Source organism: Crinia signifera, chromosome 9 (assembly GCF_055691185.1).
Source record: "Crinia signifera chromosome 9, ASM5569118v1, whole genome shotgun sequence".
In the NCBI taxonomy this organism is placed as follows: Eukaryota; Metazoa; Chordata; class Amphibia; order Anura; family Myobatrachidae; genus Crinia; species Crinia signifera.
The window spans coordinates 150,144,839-150,166,402 of NC_139225.1; the positions used below are offsets into that span (position 1 = coordinate 150,144,839).

Sequence of the window (21,564 nt, forward strand, 5' to 3'; positions counted from 1 at the left end):
AGTAATGACAAGTGCAAGGGGGCCCCCCGCTCTAAAGTACCCCGGGCCCCCCAAAGGCTTAATCTGCCACTGGTGCAACTTAAATGTAGAGATTGTTTTGGTAATAGTGTGTGAGGCCATGCGGATGCATGCTTTACAAACATAGCTGTAGGCCTATAATTTGTACAGCAATGTCCTAAATTTAAAATAGTAAGGAGTGCTTAAGCCACAACAATTATTTATTATTTATTATTTATTAACAGTTTCTTATATAGCGCATACATATTACGCAGCGCTTTACAGAGAATATTTGAACATTCACAGTCCCTGCCCCAGTGGAGCTTACAATCTATATTACCTACCACATGTACATGCACACACAGACATTCTAGGGTTAATTTTTGTTGGAAGCCAATTAACCTATCTGTATATTTTTGGATAGTGGGAGGAAACCGGAGTACCCGGAGTAAACCCACGCAAGCACGGGGAGAATATACAAACTCCGCACAGTTAGAGCCATGGTGGGGATTGAACCCATGACCTCAGCGCTGTGAGGCAGTAATGCTAACCATTACACCATTAGCCATTAGCACAGGCTAATTGTGAGGTTAGAGGACAGTCCCCCAAAAACAAAGTACCAATTGGGATACAGCATACATTCATTGATGAAGGAGTAATTGAATTAATGTTATTTACTATGTACAGTATGTGTGTGTTAACATATTTTTTTTTAGTACTGTGTTTACAGCAGACCCATCTTCAATGTAGTTTAAAAATGTATGTGGCCTTCACACATAACTCACAACTTTTTATTATGTACAAATACAACAAACATTTGTGTATGTTATATATTAATTTTTTTTTTTATCCCTTCACTACAGACACTGAACAGCAGCAGGAGGAGGTGGCAGCCCTTATTCGGGAGATCTTCCTGACCCTTTTTTATTTGCAACTTCTGGAGGCCCGCATTTAATTTATTTTTATCCCCCCCCCCCCCCCCCCCTTATTATGTTTGTTATAAATAAAAGTTTATATTGTGTTATAAATTGCCTGTGTTTTTAATAATAAATATGTTAGAGGGCTTGTAAGGGTAGGTACATACAGATGTGTAATGTAAGTTATATTAGTAATTTGAGGTGAGGGGTAATGATTGATGTGTAAATGTGTGTGTTTTTGAGTAAAATAACACATAGTGAAAATGCATGAATGTTTAATGTTTTTCGATTAAAACATCACACATAACATCAGGGTAGGTATACATGTTACACATTTTGGACAAACTAATTATGGACATAATTTAGTACATATACAGAAACACCAACATAACTTGATTTAAAAGTAACAGCAATATGGGGACACATAGATAGTGATTAAAATGCCACATTAGAACATAACAAATATACATGTAATGTGGTTTAAAATGTAGTTTTATTAGGTCTTTATTAAGGTAGACAATTGAGTTAATAGAAAACAATAATTGAATAACAAATAGATTAATTAATCAATTGTCAGATTAGTAGTTGAGAGGCAAGATTTGCAGGTCCATATATGTGAAGGGTATGCCAGCGTGCACGGACGTACGCTCACTCTCACGAGCGGTGACATAAGCTGAGTTTTCCATTGAAAACAATAGGGACCCGTCCGTGCAAGCTGGCGTACGCTCAGATCGCCGCAAGAAGGCGGTGGGGAGACGGAGGAAAGACGGCCGTAGACGGCGCCGTACGCTCAGTTGTACGCCTGTTGTCGGAGTGCAAGGGCTGGCCCGTCCGCGTACGTTGCCGTACGCTCATTTGTACACCACTCCCCTTCTACGGTATTTCTGGCCGTACGTAAGCGGCTGATTTGTGGGTGGACTTAACCCTAACGGCCGCGTACGGCTAGCGTGCGGTAATTGTGAACGTACGCACGTTTGGCCGCTCCGATCAGAATAACCTCCCACTGAGTAAGAGATGTAGCCAAATATATAAGAGATGTACAAACTCAGCTTTTCCAAACATTTTTCCGTATGTCATAATGGTGATCCCAAACTCCTTATAGTGACTGGTGTAGAACATTGCAGCCACTAAACGGGTGGAGACCGATTCAAGAAACCCTCTGGATGTTTAAAATTAATTCTATTTAACGCTATGAATGAAGCTGTGGAACTTAACAATGTGATATAGGCTTGAGACTATTAATTATAATTAATATTATTAATTTTTTATTTCATATTAATACATTCTTTTAAATATAATGTAATTTACATTGTCTTTGTTATTATGTATTAATAGAAATATGTTTTAGAATGAATAAGATCGAGGCTCCTATAAATGTTTAAAATGAATATGTACAATTTCCTATCAGCAATACAGTTTTATATGCCCTTTTGGTATTCTTGCTATAATGTTTTAATAACGAAAATCCGATGACGATAGAAATATTATATTTCCTCCATATGTCATAATGTTATAGAGTGTATTGTTTTCATTTTTTATTTGCACCGTAGAAGGAGCCCATTGCCTGTTTCTATTGTTTAATAAATGCGGAAAACAGTTGGAACGCATACTGTACTGTATGCGCCCCAGGTTTAATATATACAATCTTGCCATTAAGATAGAGGGAATTCCTTGATAGGCATTGCGTTCCACATAATGTGGGTTATAGGCATGAGCGCATAAAAATCCATCAGATTTCTAGATGTCTATATACATTAATGTAAATGGCTAGTACGTTCCATTAACATAGTTTTTAGTGATATTAAATTGGGGCAGATGTATTAAGCCTTAACAAGAGATAAATGCAAGGGTGATAAAGAGAGATACACGTCCAGCCAATCACCTCCTAACTGCCATGTTACAGGCTGTGTTTGAAAAAAGTCGGTAAGGAGCTGATTGGCTGGACATTTATCTCTCTTTATCACCCTTGTATTTATCTCTTTTTAAGACTTAATACATCTGCCCCAATATAGATTCGACTTCTATCTCAATTTTTATATATATATTGATTGTCTGACACAAATGTGTTGTTAATTAGCAAGTATGATACAGGTATAAATACCCGTATAGTCACATTGGTAAAAACACCTTGAAAAAGCTGCAGTTAAGCAGCGAAACGCGTCAGCCCTACAAGACCATTCCTATCTGGATCCCATTTTAATTACGAGACCCGAATCAGCAAATATAGTCTCAGCATTTCTCACAGTGAGGATTTCATTGCATGGACCCAGCCAGCTAAACAGTCCACTAATATTCCTCCAGTGGTATTTATCGGGTGACGTGCCATCTTCACCTCCACCGTAGCATACAGAGGACCCATGGACCATCAAAAGGAACTTGCACAGTAGACCTACCTCCAGCGGTGAGAGCTTTGTGTTTAAACCATAATGAGCCCCATTCTATTTTGCTGACTCCCAACAAGCATCTATTGGGACTGGTTTCCTATATCCCAGAAATCACTAATGGATCAAGGCCTTTAATATATTAAATCTGTGGTTATGTATTATGTGACTTAAGCTTTTATGAACATATTCATTCATTTTATGCAATAAATGTTTAATTTTGAAGTGTTTATACAGATAATCCCTCTGAAATGATTTGAGCAATTATTCTGATCGCTGCTTCAGTACGTCTGTGCATTTGTGTGTTATATTTATAGGAATGGACAATTTCCTTTTCCCAAGCAGCTGACCAATTAGTCAGACACTTCATTGAAGCGGCTGGGACTTGTTACATATCGGTAGCATTATTTTTGTTTTTTTGCTTACACATACCAATGGAATAAAACATTCAAATAAACAAATGGGACATATATACACACATCACTAAGGGCCTTATTCGAGTTCACTCTTTCTGACAAAATCCTTCTTAGATGGACAAAACCATGTGCACTGCAGGGGGGCAGATGTAACATGTGCAGATAGAAATAGATTTGGTACATTTTTGGTGATTCTCAACTCTGGCACCTTCACATTGCAGCCTTAAACGTTTTAAAATGGAAAAAAAACGGCAATATACCGTTTTAAAAGTGCGGTGTGAAAGGGGTATTACCGTATATACTCGAGTATAAGTCGACCCGAATATAAGCCGAGGGACCTGATTTTACAACAAAAAACTGGGAAAACTTATTGACCCAAGTGGGACCCTCACTCGAGTATAAGCCGAGGGGGGCTTTTTCAGCATAAAAAATGTTCTGAAAAAGTAGGCTTATACTCGAGTATATATGGTAACTAAATTTAAAAGTAAAAATGTGTTGCAATTATGGAAGAGACAATAATAATTTATGGTTTTTGTTTTGACCACGGTGCAGACTTTTATCTGGGTCTTCAGTAGCGTCTGGGGAAATTTAGATAGTAAGAGAGTTCTATTTCACATAGGATGTTGCTATTGGCAACCAATCAGCTACTATCATTATCTTGAAGGTGCTAAATAAATAAGAAGTCCAGTAAATTCTGGGCGGGATGTACTAAATAAAATGCAGTAACATCCCTGTTTTGTGGATTTTTACCACATTTTCAAATGCACTGAAGCCCCTCCCAGTGGGCGTGGCTGTGGAGGTTACACCAGCTCTAGCTGTATTAGTACTCCTCATACATGTATGCCACACAGAAGTGTCACTTATACACAACTCTCACTACTACTAGTGCCTCTTACACATAATGCCCACAGCAGCAATACCCCTTACACCAAAATGTCCACAGTAATAGTGCCCCTTACACATAATGCCCACTGTGGTGTCCCTTATACACATAATGCCCATAGTAGTAGTGCCCCTTATACACATAATGCCCATAGTAGTGCCCCTTATACACATTTCTGCCTTTAACGCACCAGCAGTTCCATACCCTGTGCCCCTCCATCAGCTTCCCAGCCTCCCTGTGTCCCTCCAGACCCCTCTCACTTTTTCTTCAGCATGTACAGAGCCTTAGTGGCTCTTCTTTACTTCATCACTGATGCCATGCCAGAAAGGGAAGACACTGGGACAGACTTTCTATTGGAATTACTGTGCAGGGCAGTGGTGAAGGGGGAACTAGTTCCCCCTACCATTATTAGTTCCCCTACCATCAGTGGCGGCTCGTACCTTTTGGGGGGTTGCAGTCAGTTTCCAGGTGGTCAAAATCCCGATGCCGGAATCCCGACTGGCGAAATCCCGGTACCTTGTCCCTCTGTGGGTGTCCACGACACCCATAGAGGGAGAATAAATTAGTGTGCCGAGCAAAGCAAGGCACCGGGCCCGCTGTGTGCCGAGCGCAGCGAACCCACAAGGGGGGGGGGGGATCCACGTCCCCCCTTTTCTGGATTTCGACGGTCAGGATTCCGGCATCGGGATTTTGAACGCCAGGATTACATACCGGATCCCTGACACCGCCGCCGCCTCTCCTCCTGGTCCCCAAAGAGTTCCCGGCGCCTGTGCAATGATGACAGGCGTTGGGACTGGCGCATGTGCAGTACAAACATCTGTACTGCCCATGAGGCCAGCTTCTATGGGCTGCTTTGGCAACAGCCCATAGAAGTAATCATGGTCCCGGCGCCTGTACAATACAAATGACAGGCACTGGGACCGGTGTGTGCACAATACCGATGTAGGTACTGCGTGCACACAGTGGGACTGCCTTATTGACTGGCAGGTCGGACTTCCAATAGAAAGCCACTGCCAGTCACAGTGAAGCCAGTGCAGTCTCACAGACTGCATCTGGCTTCACTACAGTGGCAGATTTTACCTGGGGGGGGGCTGCACCCCTGCAGCCCATAGGTAAAAACCGCCACTGCCTACCATTATTCCGTTCCCCCCAACACATACACATTAAACCCTGATACCCACCTAGGGGTATATTCGCTGTTGGTCGATCTTAAGCACTTTTGTTCTATGCCAGACCGATAAACTATCTCTAGAGATTGGGATTGTTAGAAATTTCTGCGGTTTTTAAGCGTCTTTGTTATTTTATTAGTATGTTATAAATGAATACGTGAGAATTTTATATCTGTGTGTATTTAATTAATGTGATAGAGAAAATGTCCTCTGAATTCAGCAATCCTACATTAGGCAAAAAAACATTTGCACATGCCAGGTGCAGAGAATATAGTTATTGAGTTAGATTTGGGTGAGTTATTTTGTTTCTGTGCAGGGTAAATACTGGCTGCTTTATTTTTACACTGCAATTTAGATTTCAGTTTGAACACAACCCACCCAAATGTAACTCTCTCTGCACCTGTTACATCTGCCCAGGTGATGATCAGTAATTTGGTGAGGACACCTAACCTGTGTAATACCCTGCAGGGGTCTCTGGGTACAGTGGCAAATGCAGGATTTTCAGAGGGGGGTTTCCAAATGTAATCCAAATCTCCCATTCTGCAGTGCATTGGAGTCTGGCGGAGCGGTAACAGCCCTGAAAATTCATATTTTTATACACTGGATACTGTATGGAATACAGTATTAATATTGAACAGTACAGATGGTCTATAGTACAGCCTGTTTTAAACATTTAAATAAGATAATGGTCAGGAAATGTGTAAACATATAATGAATAAATACACAAACATAATAGAACCAGTACTGCACTTTCTAAGCTCACGGTCTTCCACTTCATGGTAAGGCTCCTGTCTCTTCCTCCTGGCAGCTGCTCTCTGGTCCATTGTGATGTTTAAGTGCTCAGATCCACACATGCAGTAAATGTGGTAGAAGAAGTCGGTACACTGGGCATGTGCAGCAGCTCATTCTGTCCCTTACACTGCGTGGTGTGGTGCAGCAGCGTAACTAGAAATACAGCTCCCCCTGCCAAAAAGAAATTTGGCGCCCCCCACCCCCACACAGGGACAGCGCAAGTACAGAATAAACAGTACCTGCTCTGCTTTTATCTGTCCGGAAGCAGGGCATCTGAACCTCTTCTCTACAAGAAGCAGTGTCCTGCTGGGAGCGGTGGTCGGCCACGGTGGAAGGCGGAGCGGCAGGTAGGGTGGAAGCCAGGAAAGAGCTCTCTGGCTGTCTGTGTGCGGACGCTCAGTGACCCGCCCCATGGGCGTTTCATGGGGCGGGTCATTGAGCGTCCTCACACAGACAGCCGAGGAGAGAAGTCTGCATCCATATATTTTTAATGGCTGTTGCTGCAGACGGGACTGTCATTCCTTTTAGTACATCCTCTGCAGACTCCTGGCGTGGCATCTGACAGCCTCCGTGACCCTGCGTGCCTGTGGCGCCTGCTCCCCCCCGCCACCGCTGGGGCTGCGGAGCGGTAGCTACGCCACTGGTGTGGTGGCAGCTCTATTGATCATATTATATACCAGTGCTATTTTTGTCAGAATTTAAGGCACTTGCCAAGAGGAGGGGGGTTTCCGGGCAATCAGAAACCCCCCCTTTGCGCTTGCCTATGGGGTGGGTTGTATCTATCTATCTCGAGGACCGGTTTGGCCAACCCAGGGCCAAATGTAATTTTTTTTTTTTTAAAGCAGCAATCATTTACACTGCAAAACCAGGCTGATTTTCCCATGTAAATGATTGCCGCTTTAAAAAATAGAACACCTCTCCAAATCTCTCACACCACATTACATTTGTCCCTCCTCAGTGTTAGAGCCATAGACATGTAACTCTGAAAAGACATGAAATACATTTCTGGCCCCCCCTCCAGCTGCCACCCCTGATTGTGAAGCCCCTTCCAGCAGTGTCATAGATGTTTATGAATGGGATTATGTACAAACCTGCCATGCAATGTGCCGGTAAGCTATGAGAGACCCACATGCATGATCCCTGATATTTCTGTCTGGAGAACGAGTTCCTACAGAGTCTGGAAAGCAGCAGATATATCAGATCCGTGTCACTCCAGAGGATCGCACATCTCCCACACAAACCAATTATCAGTACATGTGCGCTGTACGGGGAATAGAGCAACTGGGGCATTAAATAATCAAAACTGATAACAAATGTCATTTATGTAAAGTATACAAGCACTGCGTCTCATTCAGCAAAAGTGGATGGGTCATACTTGCCCACGCTCCCGGATTGGCCAGGACGTTCCCAAAAATCAGGTCCCCTCCTGGCCCCCCAGGAAGGTGGTAAAGTCTCCTGCATGCTCCCCAAAGCCCCCTTACCCCCCTCCCCCCCCAGAGCCGCTAAAACAAATTCCTGAATTGGTGGGTCCTCATGGAGGGGGTTGGGACTATAATGATGCAAATACTTTCATTTTGCATCATTTTAGCCCCGCCCCTCCCCGCGGACCCGCCAATCACGGAGTTTGTGTGGATTATGGGCAGAGCTTTTTGACATCAGCCTTATCCCTGCTTTAACAGCTTTAACAGTCGGTAAGTATAGGGTGGGTTACAATGTTTACTAAGCATTGGTCAAACACAAGCGTCCTACACATCTACACATCTGTTTTGGTCATTGACGGCAGCATTTGTTGATATGTTGTGCCTCCTTGCCAACAAAAGTTTCTTATGCCCCCAGTACATTAATTATAAATGTTTTACCTACGTACTCGTTGCCAGAGGTTTCATGCTCTCTGGCAGGGGTTACATACTTGTTGCCAGGGGTTTCTTGCTCATTGCTAGGGGTTTCTTTCTTGTTCCCAGGGGTTACATGCTTCTTACCAGGAGTTATATGCTCATTGCCAGGGATTTCTTGCTCGTTCACAGGGATTTCATGCTCATTGCCAGGGGTTACATGCTCTTTGCCAGGAGTTACATGCTCTTTGCCAGGGGTTACATGCTCATTGCCAGGGTTTCTTGCTCATTGCTAGGAGTAACATGCTCCTTACCAGATGTTACATGCTCATTGCCAGGGGTTTCATGTTCATTGCTAGGGGTTTCTTACTTGTTGCCAGGGGTTACATGCTCCTTACCAGGAGTTACATGCTTATTGCCAGGGATTTCTTGCTTGTTGCCAGGGGTTACATGCTCCTTACCAGGAGTTACATGCTTATTGCCAGGGGTTACATGCTCTTTTCCAGGAGTTGCATGCTCATTGCCAGGGGTTACATGCTCATTGCCAGGATTTCTTGCTCATTGCTACAGTAGGTGTGACATGCTCCTTACCAGAAGTTACATGCTCATTGCCTGGGGTTTCATGCTCATTGCTAGGGGTTTCATGCTTGTTGCCAAGGAATTTTGCTCATTGCCAGGCGTTTTCTCCTTGCCAAGTATTTCATGCTCCTTGCCAGGGTTTCATGCATGCAGGTGCACCAGCGATCCCTGAATCCAGCACTTCCAGGTAGCATTATTCGTGCTGCACTTCCCTGACACATGCTAGAGGTCCAGTAGGATATTTTCCCCAGATTCCATGCGAGATCTGGGAGATGATTTGTTCACTAACAGGCCTATACATAGGACAGGTAATGAGGCTCAAGGTGAATAAAATTCGTACTGAATTAACAAATTAAGAAGAGGATTCTTCACCACTAGAGCAGTAACATTCTGGAACTTATTGCCGGTGGGAGTAGTTATGGCACCTACTGTCAAAACTAGATAAATTCTTGGGCACTAAGGGAATCCTATAAATAGGACTTACTCAGGTCAGTAGTTACAACACAAATAGGTTGAACTCAATGGACTAACGTCTTCTTTTCAACCTAAATTACTATAACCCCCCCGGCCACTGCTTGGGTTGCAGTGGCATTGTTATGCCACTGAATTGGAGCATTAGAGAATTTTTGGAATGTGAAATGACTTAAGCATTTGCATTTTGGATAGTTCTTCATCATATAGGGCAGATTTTACTAAGTTCCAACATCACAGTGCAGGTTTTAAGGATATCCATGCTGAGATTAATTATATTATTAGCACCTCAGTCAATTTGATCTGCATCTGGACTCAAGCATGGATAAAGTATCAGATGGTCTAAAAGAGTAGAACATCAAAGGCTTGGATGTTCTAAGAGCTGAAAATCAAAGTGACAGATGTCTAAGTGTAGAACATCAAAGTGGCAAATAGTTTAACAGTAGAACATCAAATTGACGGATGGTGTAAGAGTAGAACATCAAAGCGTTGGATGTTCTAAGAGTAAAACATCTTAGTAACAGGTGGTCTTACAGTAGATTATTAGGGATGCAGTGTAAATCCTGGCGGTCGGGATCCCGGCATTCAGAATCCCGACGCTGGAATCCCAATCGCCGAAATCCCGACACTTTCTCCCTCCGGGAGTGTCCACGACACCCCTGGAGGGAGAATAAATTAGTGTGCCGAGCGTAGCGAGGCACCGGGCCCGCTGCGTGGCGAGCGCAGCGAGCCCGCAAGGGGGGGCCATCCACGTCCCCCCTTGTCAGGATTTCGGCGATCGGAATTGCAGCGTCGGGATTCTGAACGCCGGGATCCCGACCGCCGGGATTTAATACTGAATCCGATTATTATAGTGTCAGATGGTCTAACAGTGGAACATCAAAGTGACGGATGGTCTAAGAGTAGAACATCAAAGTGATGGGTTGTCTAAGAATATAACATCAGTCGGGTGGTCTAAGAGTAGAACATCAAAGTGATGGGTTGTCTAAGAATATAACATCAGTCGGGTGGTCTAAGAGTAGAACATCAAAGTGACGGGTGGTCTAAAAGTACAACATTATAGTGAAGAGTGGTCTAAGAGTAGAACATCAAAGTTTCAGATGGTTTAAGAGTAGAACATCAAAGTTATGGGTGGTCAAAGAGTAGAACATCAAAGTGACAGATGATCAGTAGAGTATCAAAGTGTCGGATGGTCTAAAACCTTATACACTCTGGGTGTTTTTTCCCCCCAGTGTGTATGAGGAAGGATGATGTGAAAATAGGATGGGTGTAAAATCGCTCAGTGCATACACACGATTTTCACCCAGCCCAGCAATTTTCACAGGCAGTAAACCACTTTCCACAGAAGGAGACTGTGGAAAGTAGTTCAGTGTGCCCTTAAAATAGCCGATGACGCAGGAGTGTGCATCAGTGTTCACAGCTCATCACCGGACTCAGATGATCATAGGGTTCATTTATGTGTATTGGGCCTCCTCCAATTTTCAGTGGTGGTAGTTCTGCTTATGTGCTTTAATAATGTACCAGATATTCCTCTCCCAGGCCCTTATTCTGGTTGGTGCGTAACTTTCCGTATACTTTCGGATGCCGTTTTTTAGCCACGCATGGTCGCCGTACTTGTTCTCACTAATACCCCACAGAAATGTGCACCGCAATCACTCGTGAAATATGGGCGTATTATGGGCGTCATTATGACACAGGGGCGTAGTTTCAAAGTGGGCTAAACTGGGCGGAAACATGGGCACTTATTTTGGTAGGCGTGCATTCGGACAGCACACCGAATGCACGCGAACAAAAAGGGAAGAAATGTGCGGTGTCCAAAAGGCTAGTATTGCTTTGCGGACACCACTCGGTCATGCGCTAGGCATTCGGAACACCTAATCACTGAAACCATTGTCAGGTGAACACAATACAATCCACTCCTTTACTCATTCCTTGTTAATTACACGCTTGTCACTGCTTCAATTGGAACCATTGCAGCTTAAATGGAACATTACTAAACACACACATATATGCTGCACTTTTCACACACTTTTAAACTGCAAATAATGAACACAACTTAATAGTAATATATATGGTCGCCGAGTATTAGATCGACGGTGTTTTGGACAAAGCCGTTAGTCAGACTGTACGGTTTTATCGAAAGTGTATAGATAGACAGTAGCATATGGTCCATCATAGTTAGATCGAAATATGCAAGTTCTTACGGCAGAAAGGTAGACCGCTATTATGTCGACCTGTATCTAGGTCGACCGCATTTTTATCGACAAGTACGAGGTCGTTAATTGCTAGGTCGTCCGCTATTAGGTTGACCGTTAAATATGTCGACCGTTTCCATGTCGAAAATTACAAGGTCGATCAACAATAGGTGGCCCGCTATAAGATCAACAATAGGTGGCCCGCTATAAGGTCAACAAGTGCAAAGTCAACTGTTTATAATTTGAGCACATTTAGGACGCCTTACACAAGGTTCACCGTTAATAGGTTGACACATAAACCACGTTGTACAGCAGTATTCTGACGTGGCACCACAAGTGCCACAATGACCTGGCACTGCTTAGCGCTGCCCACCCCCATTACACCATCACCCATGAAGCTCTACACCCCTGGGAACCTTCCATCTCACTAGCTGCACCCATTAAATACAGCACACCTATTGCTGGCTAAATGCAGACTCCCCAAGTCTCCCCATAGAGTCACACAGCCTCCCGTCTACATTTAGAAGCTCAACTCCACTCTAGCGCATTGCCGGGCCCTATCATGACTGCGGCACCCAGTAGGCAGCTGCCCAGGGTGCCGGGATCTCGGGGGGGCGCTAAAGTCTGCCTATCAAATATTCCAGGATTTCTTTGGAGGATCCCTGTTGTACTTAATGCAGCAGGCTGCTGTGGAACCTCTGAGACCTCCCCCACACTTTCCCTAGAGGCATACTTCCCTACTTTGGTGCCTAAGAAGACTTATACCGGCCCTTGTGGCACCACAAGTACCACAATGACCTGGCACTGCTCAGCGCTGCAAACACCCATTACACTGTCACCCATGAAGCTCTCCACCCCTGGGATCCCTCCATCTCCCTAGCTGCACCCATTAAATACGGCACACCTATTGCCGCCTAAATGCAGACTCCCCAAGTCTCCCCATAGAGTCACACAGCCTCCCGTCTACATGTAGAAGCTTATTCCACGCTAGTTGATAGCGCTTTGCCGGGCTCTGTTATTACTGTGGCACTACAAGTGCCAGAATGACCTGGCACTGTGCAGCACTGCAAACACCCATTACACTGTCACCCATGAAGGGCTCCACCACTGGGATCCCTCCATCTCCCTAGCTGCACCCAATAAAGACGTCACCCCTAAGCACCCCTATACCTGACTAAATCCAGACTCCCCCAACTCACACAGCCTCCTGTCTACATGTAGAAGCTTATTCCACGCTAGTTGATAGAGCTTTGCCGGGCTCTGTTATTACTGTGGCACTACAAGTGCCAGAATGACCTGGCACTGTGCAGCACTGCAAACACCCATTACACTGTCACCCATGAAGGGCTCCACCACTGGATATTTATTTATTCAAGAAAAGAGAAGGACCCATGCACCAAACCGCCGACTGTTACCATCACGCCGCATCCCGGAAGTCCCATCCCAGATGTACTACAGCCGGTGCAAGGCGCCGGAGCGCCCCAGGTGGGGGGGCGCCCCGGCGCTCACCCACTCCACGGGTGGAGGTGGGGAGGAATAAGCCGCCGTGCTGCTCCGGGAGGGGGGGGATCCGGTGTATATATTACTCACCCTTCAGGAGGTGAGGCGCTCGGGTCTAGCTCAGCGGGCGGGAGGGAGAGCTGGAGAGCTTAGCGGGCAGGAGGGAGGCCTCGCAGTTCAGTCCCGGCGCAGTGTGACTGATATCTTCCTGACTTTCTCCACCTGCACTGTGTACAGCCGCTCAGCCGGGCAGCGCTGAGCACTTGGCTCACCCTCAGACGCTGCCCGGCTGAGCGGCTGTACGCGGTGCGGGTGAAGGAAAATGTCAGTTAACATGCACCGGGGTCCGGGACTGAACACAGCGCAACAAGCCCTCCCTCCTGTCCGCTAAGCCAGACCTCCAGCTCTCCCTCCTGCCCTGCTCCCAACTACCGCCCCCCCGGCGCCCTAGGAAAATGCCTAACACTGCCTAGTGGTGGCGCCGGCCCTGACTACAGCAGCCGCACCAGACCGAGTAGCGGACAGCCAGGCAGAAAGAAAGACTCCAATGTGCCACCTCCCAATGCGCCACCTCCAAGAAGCCGCACCAGAACAGCCACATCAGACGGAATAGCGGACAGCGTGTAAGTGCAAAAATGGAAAGATATCGAGTATCTATTTGGGTGCTGATGATCGAGCTGCTGTGCCAAGCTGCAATACATAGGACCGGGATGTCACTCCAGTATATAATAAAGCAAACAAAAGATATAGGTGACTGTGCTAAAAATATCGTGTGACAACGTACTGAATGTTTTAAAAAAACCCAATTTAATATAGTAAATATTAAAAAAAGGCAATATTATAACCAGTGTCGGACTAGGGCATAAAGGGCCCACCAGGGAATGTTGTTATATGGGCCCATTTTAGGGCTGTGGCCAGTCTCCAGAGAGGTGTGGCCAGCTGTCACAGAAGTTTGGCAAACCTTTAAAGTAAATAGTATAGTACATTTTGCTTGTGCATGCATGATAATGTACCACATTAGTCACAACAGTGCTCGTAAGAAGATATACCATAGTCCTTTCCAGTATAATGTAACATTTGTATAATGTATAATTCATGTGCACAGTCTGGAACCCGATCCCTATAATTGGAGGTGGGGCCCCAGGCAGTGGGGCCCACCGGGGGTTTCCCCTGTACCCCTGTGGGCCAGTCCGACACTGATTATAACAAATAAACATGAGTAGGTGACATATTTGTGGTTAAATACTCTTTTATATATCATGATATATAATTTAATTATATTCACCCATGGGTCTTTAAACCTGTTGGTAATTGGGGCCGTTCCTAGTGACGCCTCTACCTCTCACCTTGAAAAAGTTGCTAATGCAACAAAATGCGTTGGTGTTACCTGTAAGGACTGCATACTATTTCCAACGTACCATCTTTTGGATACCATATTCCCACAGGTTTGACCTGACCAGCCCATTAAATACTTGAAACAACTTGGGATAACGAGACCTGCACCACCCAGCAGACTGTCAATTCAATCAGGCTACAGAAGTAAAGGAGGATGCCGTCTCCATAATGCCACATAGACAGGTCAGCATCAATATACCGGGGGGGGGGGGGGTGCTTTCACAGTGAGGTATCACTAGGAACGGACACCAAATACCAACACCCATGGGTGAATATAATTAAATTATTTATCATGATATATAAAAGACTGAGTATTTAATCCCTATTATGCAGTGAAACGACGCAGTCACTTACGTTTATTTGTTATAATATTGCCTTTTAAAAAAAATATATTTATTTTAATACTATATTAAATTGTGTTTTGTAAAACATTCAGGACCTTTTTTAGGTCCGTTTATTCAGACCCCTTTGTTCGCAAGGGGTCTGATGGCATACCCTCCAACGTGGCCCATTCCATTAGGAACAAAATGCTCTGTTTCTGGACTTCCCTGCCAGTGGCAGTTACAGATGTGAGCCTGCAGCACAGTCCAATATTCAAAAAAGGGGAGCCACACCTACTGCCACCCCAAACATCACTAACAGTTGATGTAACCCCCCTCTTTGAATATTGGACTGTGCTGGAGCCCCACCTCTAACTGCCACTGTCAGGGAAGTCCAGGAACAGAGCATGTTGGCAGATATGCATCGAATGATGTGGGTATTCACCCACAGGCTGTGATTGTTTCTATGAAGCCTTGTTTGCTGTAAGTGGATTTGTGGCTTGCATGTCATTAAATACACGCACAAATGCTAAAAACTGCCTACTGTGTCCTATCTGAATGGCAAACTTGTTACAATACATACTAGCTTTGAGAACCTTTCAAGAAAATAAAAGGGCTTTGTCTAATATTTGCATAGTCAGATTGGGGAAATGTACCAGCCATTGAGACATACCTCCTGTTATTTCATCATGGTTTAAATTTTTTTTTTTTAAAGTATCAAGAACCGATATAGCTTTACCATGAAGTACTGAATGAGTCAAGAGAGTCTTTCCGAAAACATGGGTAGTATAAAATCTGGTTTGTAAAATTGCTATTGGGTATTGTCCAACCATGGCATATTCAGAAGATACCTCCGAAAATTTTACGTTTATCCTCTATAGAAACTAGAGACCGTACGGTATTGATCCCCACCAACCTCCACATCGTGAAGGGGTGAACAGTCATGCCATCCAGAAAATCAGGATTATTAATTAAGGGCAAGGAACTTAATTGATTAAGGCCTGTTGCATGGCGTAGGATGTGCCAAACCTTCCTTGTGGACCATAAACAAGGGTTTGATTTCAAAGAATCGGGTATTTCCTGGTCGTGTTGGTGGAGAAAACATGTGAAATTTATATTACCTAGAAAACCTTGGTCTAATACTACGTTAGTGTAAACAGAACTATTATATAGCCAATCCCGTAAGTGTCTCAAAAGAGCAGAATTAATATTAATTACAATATCAGGGAATTATGCCTCCATTAAATACTGGTTGAACAAGTTTTGAAGCACTATGCGACCACGTCCAACTTTCCAAATCTGCGAAAACGTGCAGTAATCAGTACTAGTACATCTGTTTTTGTTAATAAAATTGGGAGCACTTGTAATGGCATAGTCACGGAATAGTCACCATCTTAAGTAGATTAACTCTACCCAAGTATGACAATGGGAGACATTCCCATCTTTTCACATCATTGGTCAAAGTGACAATAGCCCGACTCACATTAAGTTTATATAACTTTGAGGGAATACGGGGAATCGTCATTCCTAAATAAGGGATATGCGTAATGGTTTCAGTTGAATGGAAATTGAGAGCTCCATAACTGGTGTGTATTATAACCATAAAGCAGCATAGATTTATCCATATTAATACTAAATACTTAGATTTATCCATATTAATACTAAATCCAGGAATAGAACCAAGCAAAGTTTTTGTAAAAAAATTGATGAAAGGAATGCTCAGGGTTAGCTATATAAAGAAGAATGGCAATGGCACAAGCCAACGAGATTTTCTTGTGACTACCTGTTTTTATACCCTGAAAAATTGCTGTCTTGGAGCAGAGGTGTCACCATGGTTGATGTCACCCGGTGTAGGGACTCATGGTGTCAACCTCCCCATTGGGCCTCCTCAGGCACCGGAGCACCGTGCAGAGGGCAGCTCTTGTAGGGATAGTTGCCCTTTATGTTACTAACCGCATATGTTAGTACATATGCAATTAGTATCAGCGCAATGGGTGTAAGGTGTACAGTGCTTGATACATCCCACCCACAGATCGATCGATCTATCTATCTATCTATCTATCTATCTATCTATCTATCTATCTATCTATCTTTATACAGTATGTGGAAATCTAGTTTTAATGTAAAGTGTAATTAGATATTATTTGGTGTAACTATATAAATGTTTCGTCTGGGTCACTAAGGAAGTCTCCAATAACTGCCTAGCTTGTTTTTGAGCTGTCATCTTTTTTTTTTTTTAACACATAATTAATTGTGTTTCCTTGTAGTACGGCCTTACAGGCCTCCCAAAACATTTCCAGTAGTCCCTATATTATATATTTTCATTTACATCATTTGTCCAATGATAGGTAAGATATGACTTAATGTCTTCAGAAGTATATAGAAATTAGGAAAATCTCCAATCTGAGCTATCAAACGGGTACATGATGAGAGACTACAATATTATGCCATCCCCTCAGACATTAGACATCCACTATTCAGCTATCAAGATTTTATTGTTACAAGAAAGAGAGCCATGTACCATTGATAAATGCGCATGCATCCTATTGGAGGAATTCAATAGTCTCCACGTCAGACCCAAGGTGACCCTTACATATTGGCGGTGATCAGGGCCACCACTAGTAATTTTGGGGCCCGGGACTGACCTTCAGTCCGGGCCCTCCCCCCCCCCCACACCCGTGCCCCCCCTTCCCCAGAACTCCCCTCAGCTGACCTCTCGTGAACACACAACACAGGCACAGTGCAGCCTGCAGAGCGCCGAGCCCCTCTGTGTCCTAGGCTCGGTGCTCTGCAGGCTGCACTGTGTATCATGCATGCCTGGCTGGGAGGCCGCCGGGTGGGGGAGGCGGTGTGCGGGGGTGAGGGGTGTCACTGTGGGCAGCTGCCCGGGCCCCTCCAGAGGCTGGGGCCTGGGACAGCTGTACCCACAGCACCCCCCTGTCAGCGGCCCTGGCGGTGATCTATCAACAGTGGAATCCTCTACCATATTAAAATCCCCACCCACAATCAAAGAGTGGTTGACTCTACTTTGAATTATATATTCTAAGTAAGTTAAATAAACATATGGGTGTTGCCATTAGGGGCATATAAATTGACAAAAGTGTATGTAGTATTATATAGTTCAATATCTAAAATAATATTAATATGAACCCCTTGTGTTCATATCTTTGTATAGAGAGGGTAGCTCCCTCTTTGTAGACCAGCAGCTTTTAGGACACCATATCCCTGCTAGGTGAGCACCACCTCATCCTACTATTATCTATAATAATATATCTACCTTCAGGATCAATAACTTCCGATAAAATAGATACTGGTAGGTCTTTTTGAAATAGTAGGGACACACCTTTAGCTTTCCGATGAAAAGAGGCTGTGATAGAAGACCCAATCCAAGCCATCATTAACATATGTTTTTCCTCATTGCCCCGATACGTTTCCTGGAGAAAAGTTACAACTGAGGGAAAGCGTTTAATATGGGCTGTGACCCTCTTCATTTTTTACAGTTGTATTTAAATCACCAACATTCCAGAAACAATTTGTAGGGATTTTGGGGGTAGGGTTTCAGAATGGGCAGAACATGGCATGACTACTCACCCACAAGAAAGACATGACGGTCGATAGTCTCCCAATTGTTTTAATTTAGGGCACCGAAAATATCCTAACGCCACAACTCCATACATACGATAATAGACAAAAATACAAATATAAAGTGTAACAATGACAGAAAAAAAATCAGTAAATTTTGCGGCAGTCAATAACAAGCGTCCATAACAGATACACAGAAACATAGAATTTGACGGCAGATAAGAACCACCTGGCCCATCTAGTCTCAACTTCTTTTTCTATCTTTTTCAATTTCGCAGTCTGCATATAGAATGATTCACTATGTTAACCAGTAGTTAACCAGTATGAATATCCATGTTTGTAATATACAGAGTGATATCATACAATATTTCATTGATACAGAAAATAAGAACTTCCTATTTTCTGGAAAGTTTTTACGCCCCTCCAGCTATGCTCGCATTATTTTGTCATACACATTGCTTGCCAAGATCCGAAAACTTTTTGTTACTGATGTCTTCACCTCTTTGTTCCTAAGACAATATATTATGGGGTTCATCAGTGGAGTCACCACACAGTAGAAGACAGAGACCACCTTGTCCTTTGAAAACCTGATGTGGGAGGTGGGGCGAATATACATGAAAATGATTGTTCCGTAAAAGATGGACACCACAGCAAGGTGGGATGCGCAGGTGTTAAATGCTTTCTTCTGTCCTTCTGTTGATGGGATCCTTATGACAGCAGAGATAATGAGTGTGTAGGAGATCATGATGAGCATAAAACAGCCCATAATAACACTCCACGACATGACCATAAAAGCAAACTCTCCTGCTGAATTGTCCTCACAGGTGATCTTCAGGAGAGGAGCATAGTCACAAAAGAAATGGTCAATTAAGTTGGGAAAGCAGAATGTCAAGGTAGAGAGCCACACGGAAGGAGGGAAGGCGGCTAACAAACCTCCAAAACAAGCTCCAAGAGCCAAGCACAAGCAAGCTTTACCAGTCATTACAGTGGCATAATGCAGGGGGCGGCAGATGGCCACATAGCGGTCATACGCCATCACAGTAAGGAGACAGTTTTCTGCAGCTCCAAAACCAAAGAAGAAGTAAAACTGAGCCAAACAAGACGGTGACGAAATCTCTTTGTGTCGGGTCAATAAGGCATCTAGCATTTTTGGAACAGTCACAGTGGTGTAGAGGACCTCCAGCATGGAGAAGTTGGCCAAAAGTAAGTACATGGGTTTGTGAAGGCAGTGGTCCACAGCCACCAGTGTAATGACAAGGAAATGTGCCCCCACAGTGAGGACGTACATGGTTGTAAACAGGCAAAATAAGACCAACTCCAGCTCCCGAAGGGTTTCAAACCCCACAATGATAAAAGAAGAGGCAATAGTGCGACTCTCATTGTTGGCTTTTACCATTATCCTGGAAGACAATTAGCATGTAGTTAGCGCGCAACATATTCGGTACATAAATGTTCTACGTTGTTTATTCCTGTTTCAGATCAAAATTATGTCTTAGTCCCTATTTGCTCCTACCTCCAATCTCTGTCTTCACAGCTCCCGAGTCTCTCCAAATCCAGCAGCTTTGAAACATTTTCACTTTTTGTTAAGGAGTAATTTGGTCCATTGAGTGGCCTCTAGTGGTCACTGGTGGTACTTCAATTCTAAAAGGTGAAGAGAATTTAGCCTTTAACCCCTTGAGTGGTGGGTTTTGCTGGGGCAGGTCAAACCTACAAGGGCAGGTTTGTCCTGCCCCAGCAAAACCCACCACAGATCATAGGAAGCCGCCGCCCCCCACCTTCATTACGGCGTTAGTACGCCGGAGCTTCCCTGCCACCGCTGCCCCAGCCGCCTGTTAGTCATCACACAGGCGGCAGGCTTGGGGATGTTTTCCGGCGGCTCAGGAGGACTCAGTGCCTGTACTCTCCCAAGTCCCCCCGAGCCGCCCGAACATCCCAGAGTCTGCCGCCTACGTCACCATAGTATGTGATTGGCGGCTGGTGGTGGGGGAGCTCTGGCGTATGATCGCCGGGTACGCCGGAGCGGAGGGACGGGATGGGGGGACCAACAGGAGGGGGGGCGTAAAGGAGGGGGGCCCCCGTAAAGGTAATGCGCCAGTGGTGCTCCGATGGAGGCACCGCTGGCGCGCACCTACTACATAGTGATATGCCCAAAAAATCTCCAGGACAGCCAGCTGTTTTTATCTATTTGTTACACAAAACGGTATTTGCCCTTTGTCTGTTTCTATCAAGTCCTGTTTAGGTTTGAAGGAACTAATGGAAATCCGCTTCTGAAAGATTTCTGCAATTTTATATGCGCAATAACCTGATCATTTGTGAGTGGAACCTATTAATAAAAACTCTACTGTTTTTTTATACAGTTTTGCACTATGGGCCTTATTCTAGTTCACTCTTTCTGACAAAATCCTTCTTAGATGGACAAAAGCATGTGCACTGCAGGTGGGCAGATGTAAAATGTGCAGAGAGAATTAGATTTGGGTGAGTTATTTTGTTTCTGTGCAGGGTAAATACTGGCTGCTTTATTTTTACACTGCAATATAGATCTCACTTTGAAGAAAAACCCCACCCAAATCTAATTCTCTCTGCACAAGTAACATCTGCCCCACCTGCAGTGCACATGGGCCCTTATTCTGCATCGTGCGGTACGGCCCGCGTGCGGCCGTACCGCCGATGTTTTCAGTCTGCACATGCGCAGAGGTCAATCTGCGCATGTGCAGCCCAATTCGCCGCAGACGTAGTTCGTCCGCCGCAAAGGGGGCGTATAGGGGCGTGAGGGGCTTCATACCCTCATTTCCCTATGCATACGCCCCGCGTTTCATGGGCGTTCCCATGCAAACGCGGGGCGTATGCATGCTAATGAGGGTATGACGCCAGTGATGGGGGCGGAAAGCTGACGTCGCCGGATGTCAGTTCTCCGGCCCCATACAAGCTATCACACGGACGATTGTCCGTGTGGTCTCAGCTTGCGGGACCTGGTGGGGCGTGCGGCCCTGCCTTCGATGGTCGACGACCATCGAATGCAGGGGGCAGCTCCCACCATGGTGGAGGCGTACGCCCCACCATTTTCTTGCGGATCGCCAGCCGTCCGTGTACGGACGGCCGTGGCGATCCGTATCGTGGGCGGGGATTGGTTTGTGC

The 21,564-nt window shown here is 44.7% G+C and overlaps 1 protein-coding gene across 1 annotated transcript; it reads right to left on the reverse strand.

Moving 5' to 3' along the window:
• Nucleotides 1-18,856: 18,856 nt before the first annotated feature.
• Nucleotides 18,857-19,825, reverse strand: LOC146036980 (olfactory receptor 5AR1-like). The gene has a single exon (XM_083160805.1). It carries the CDS (start codon nucleotides 19,823-19,825, stop codon nucleotides 18,857-18,859), a length of 969 nt encoding a protein of 322 aa, XP_083016931.1.
• Nucleotides 19,826-21,564: the final 1,739 nt, after the last annotated feature.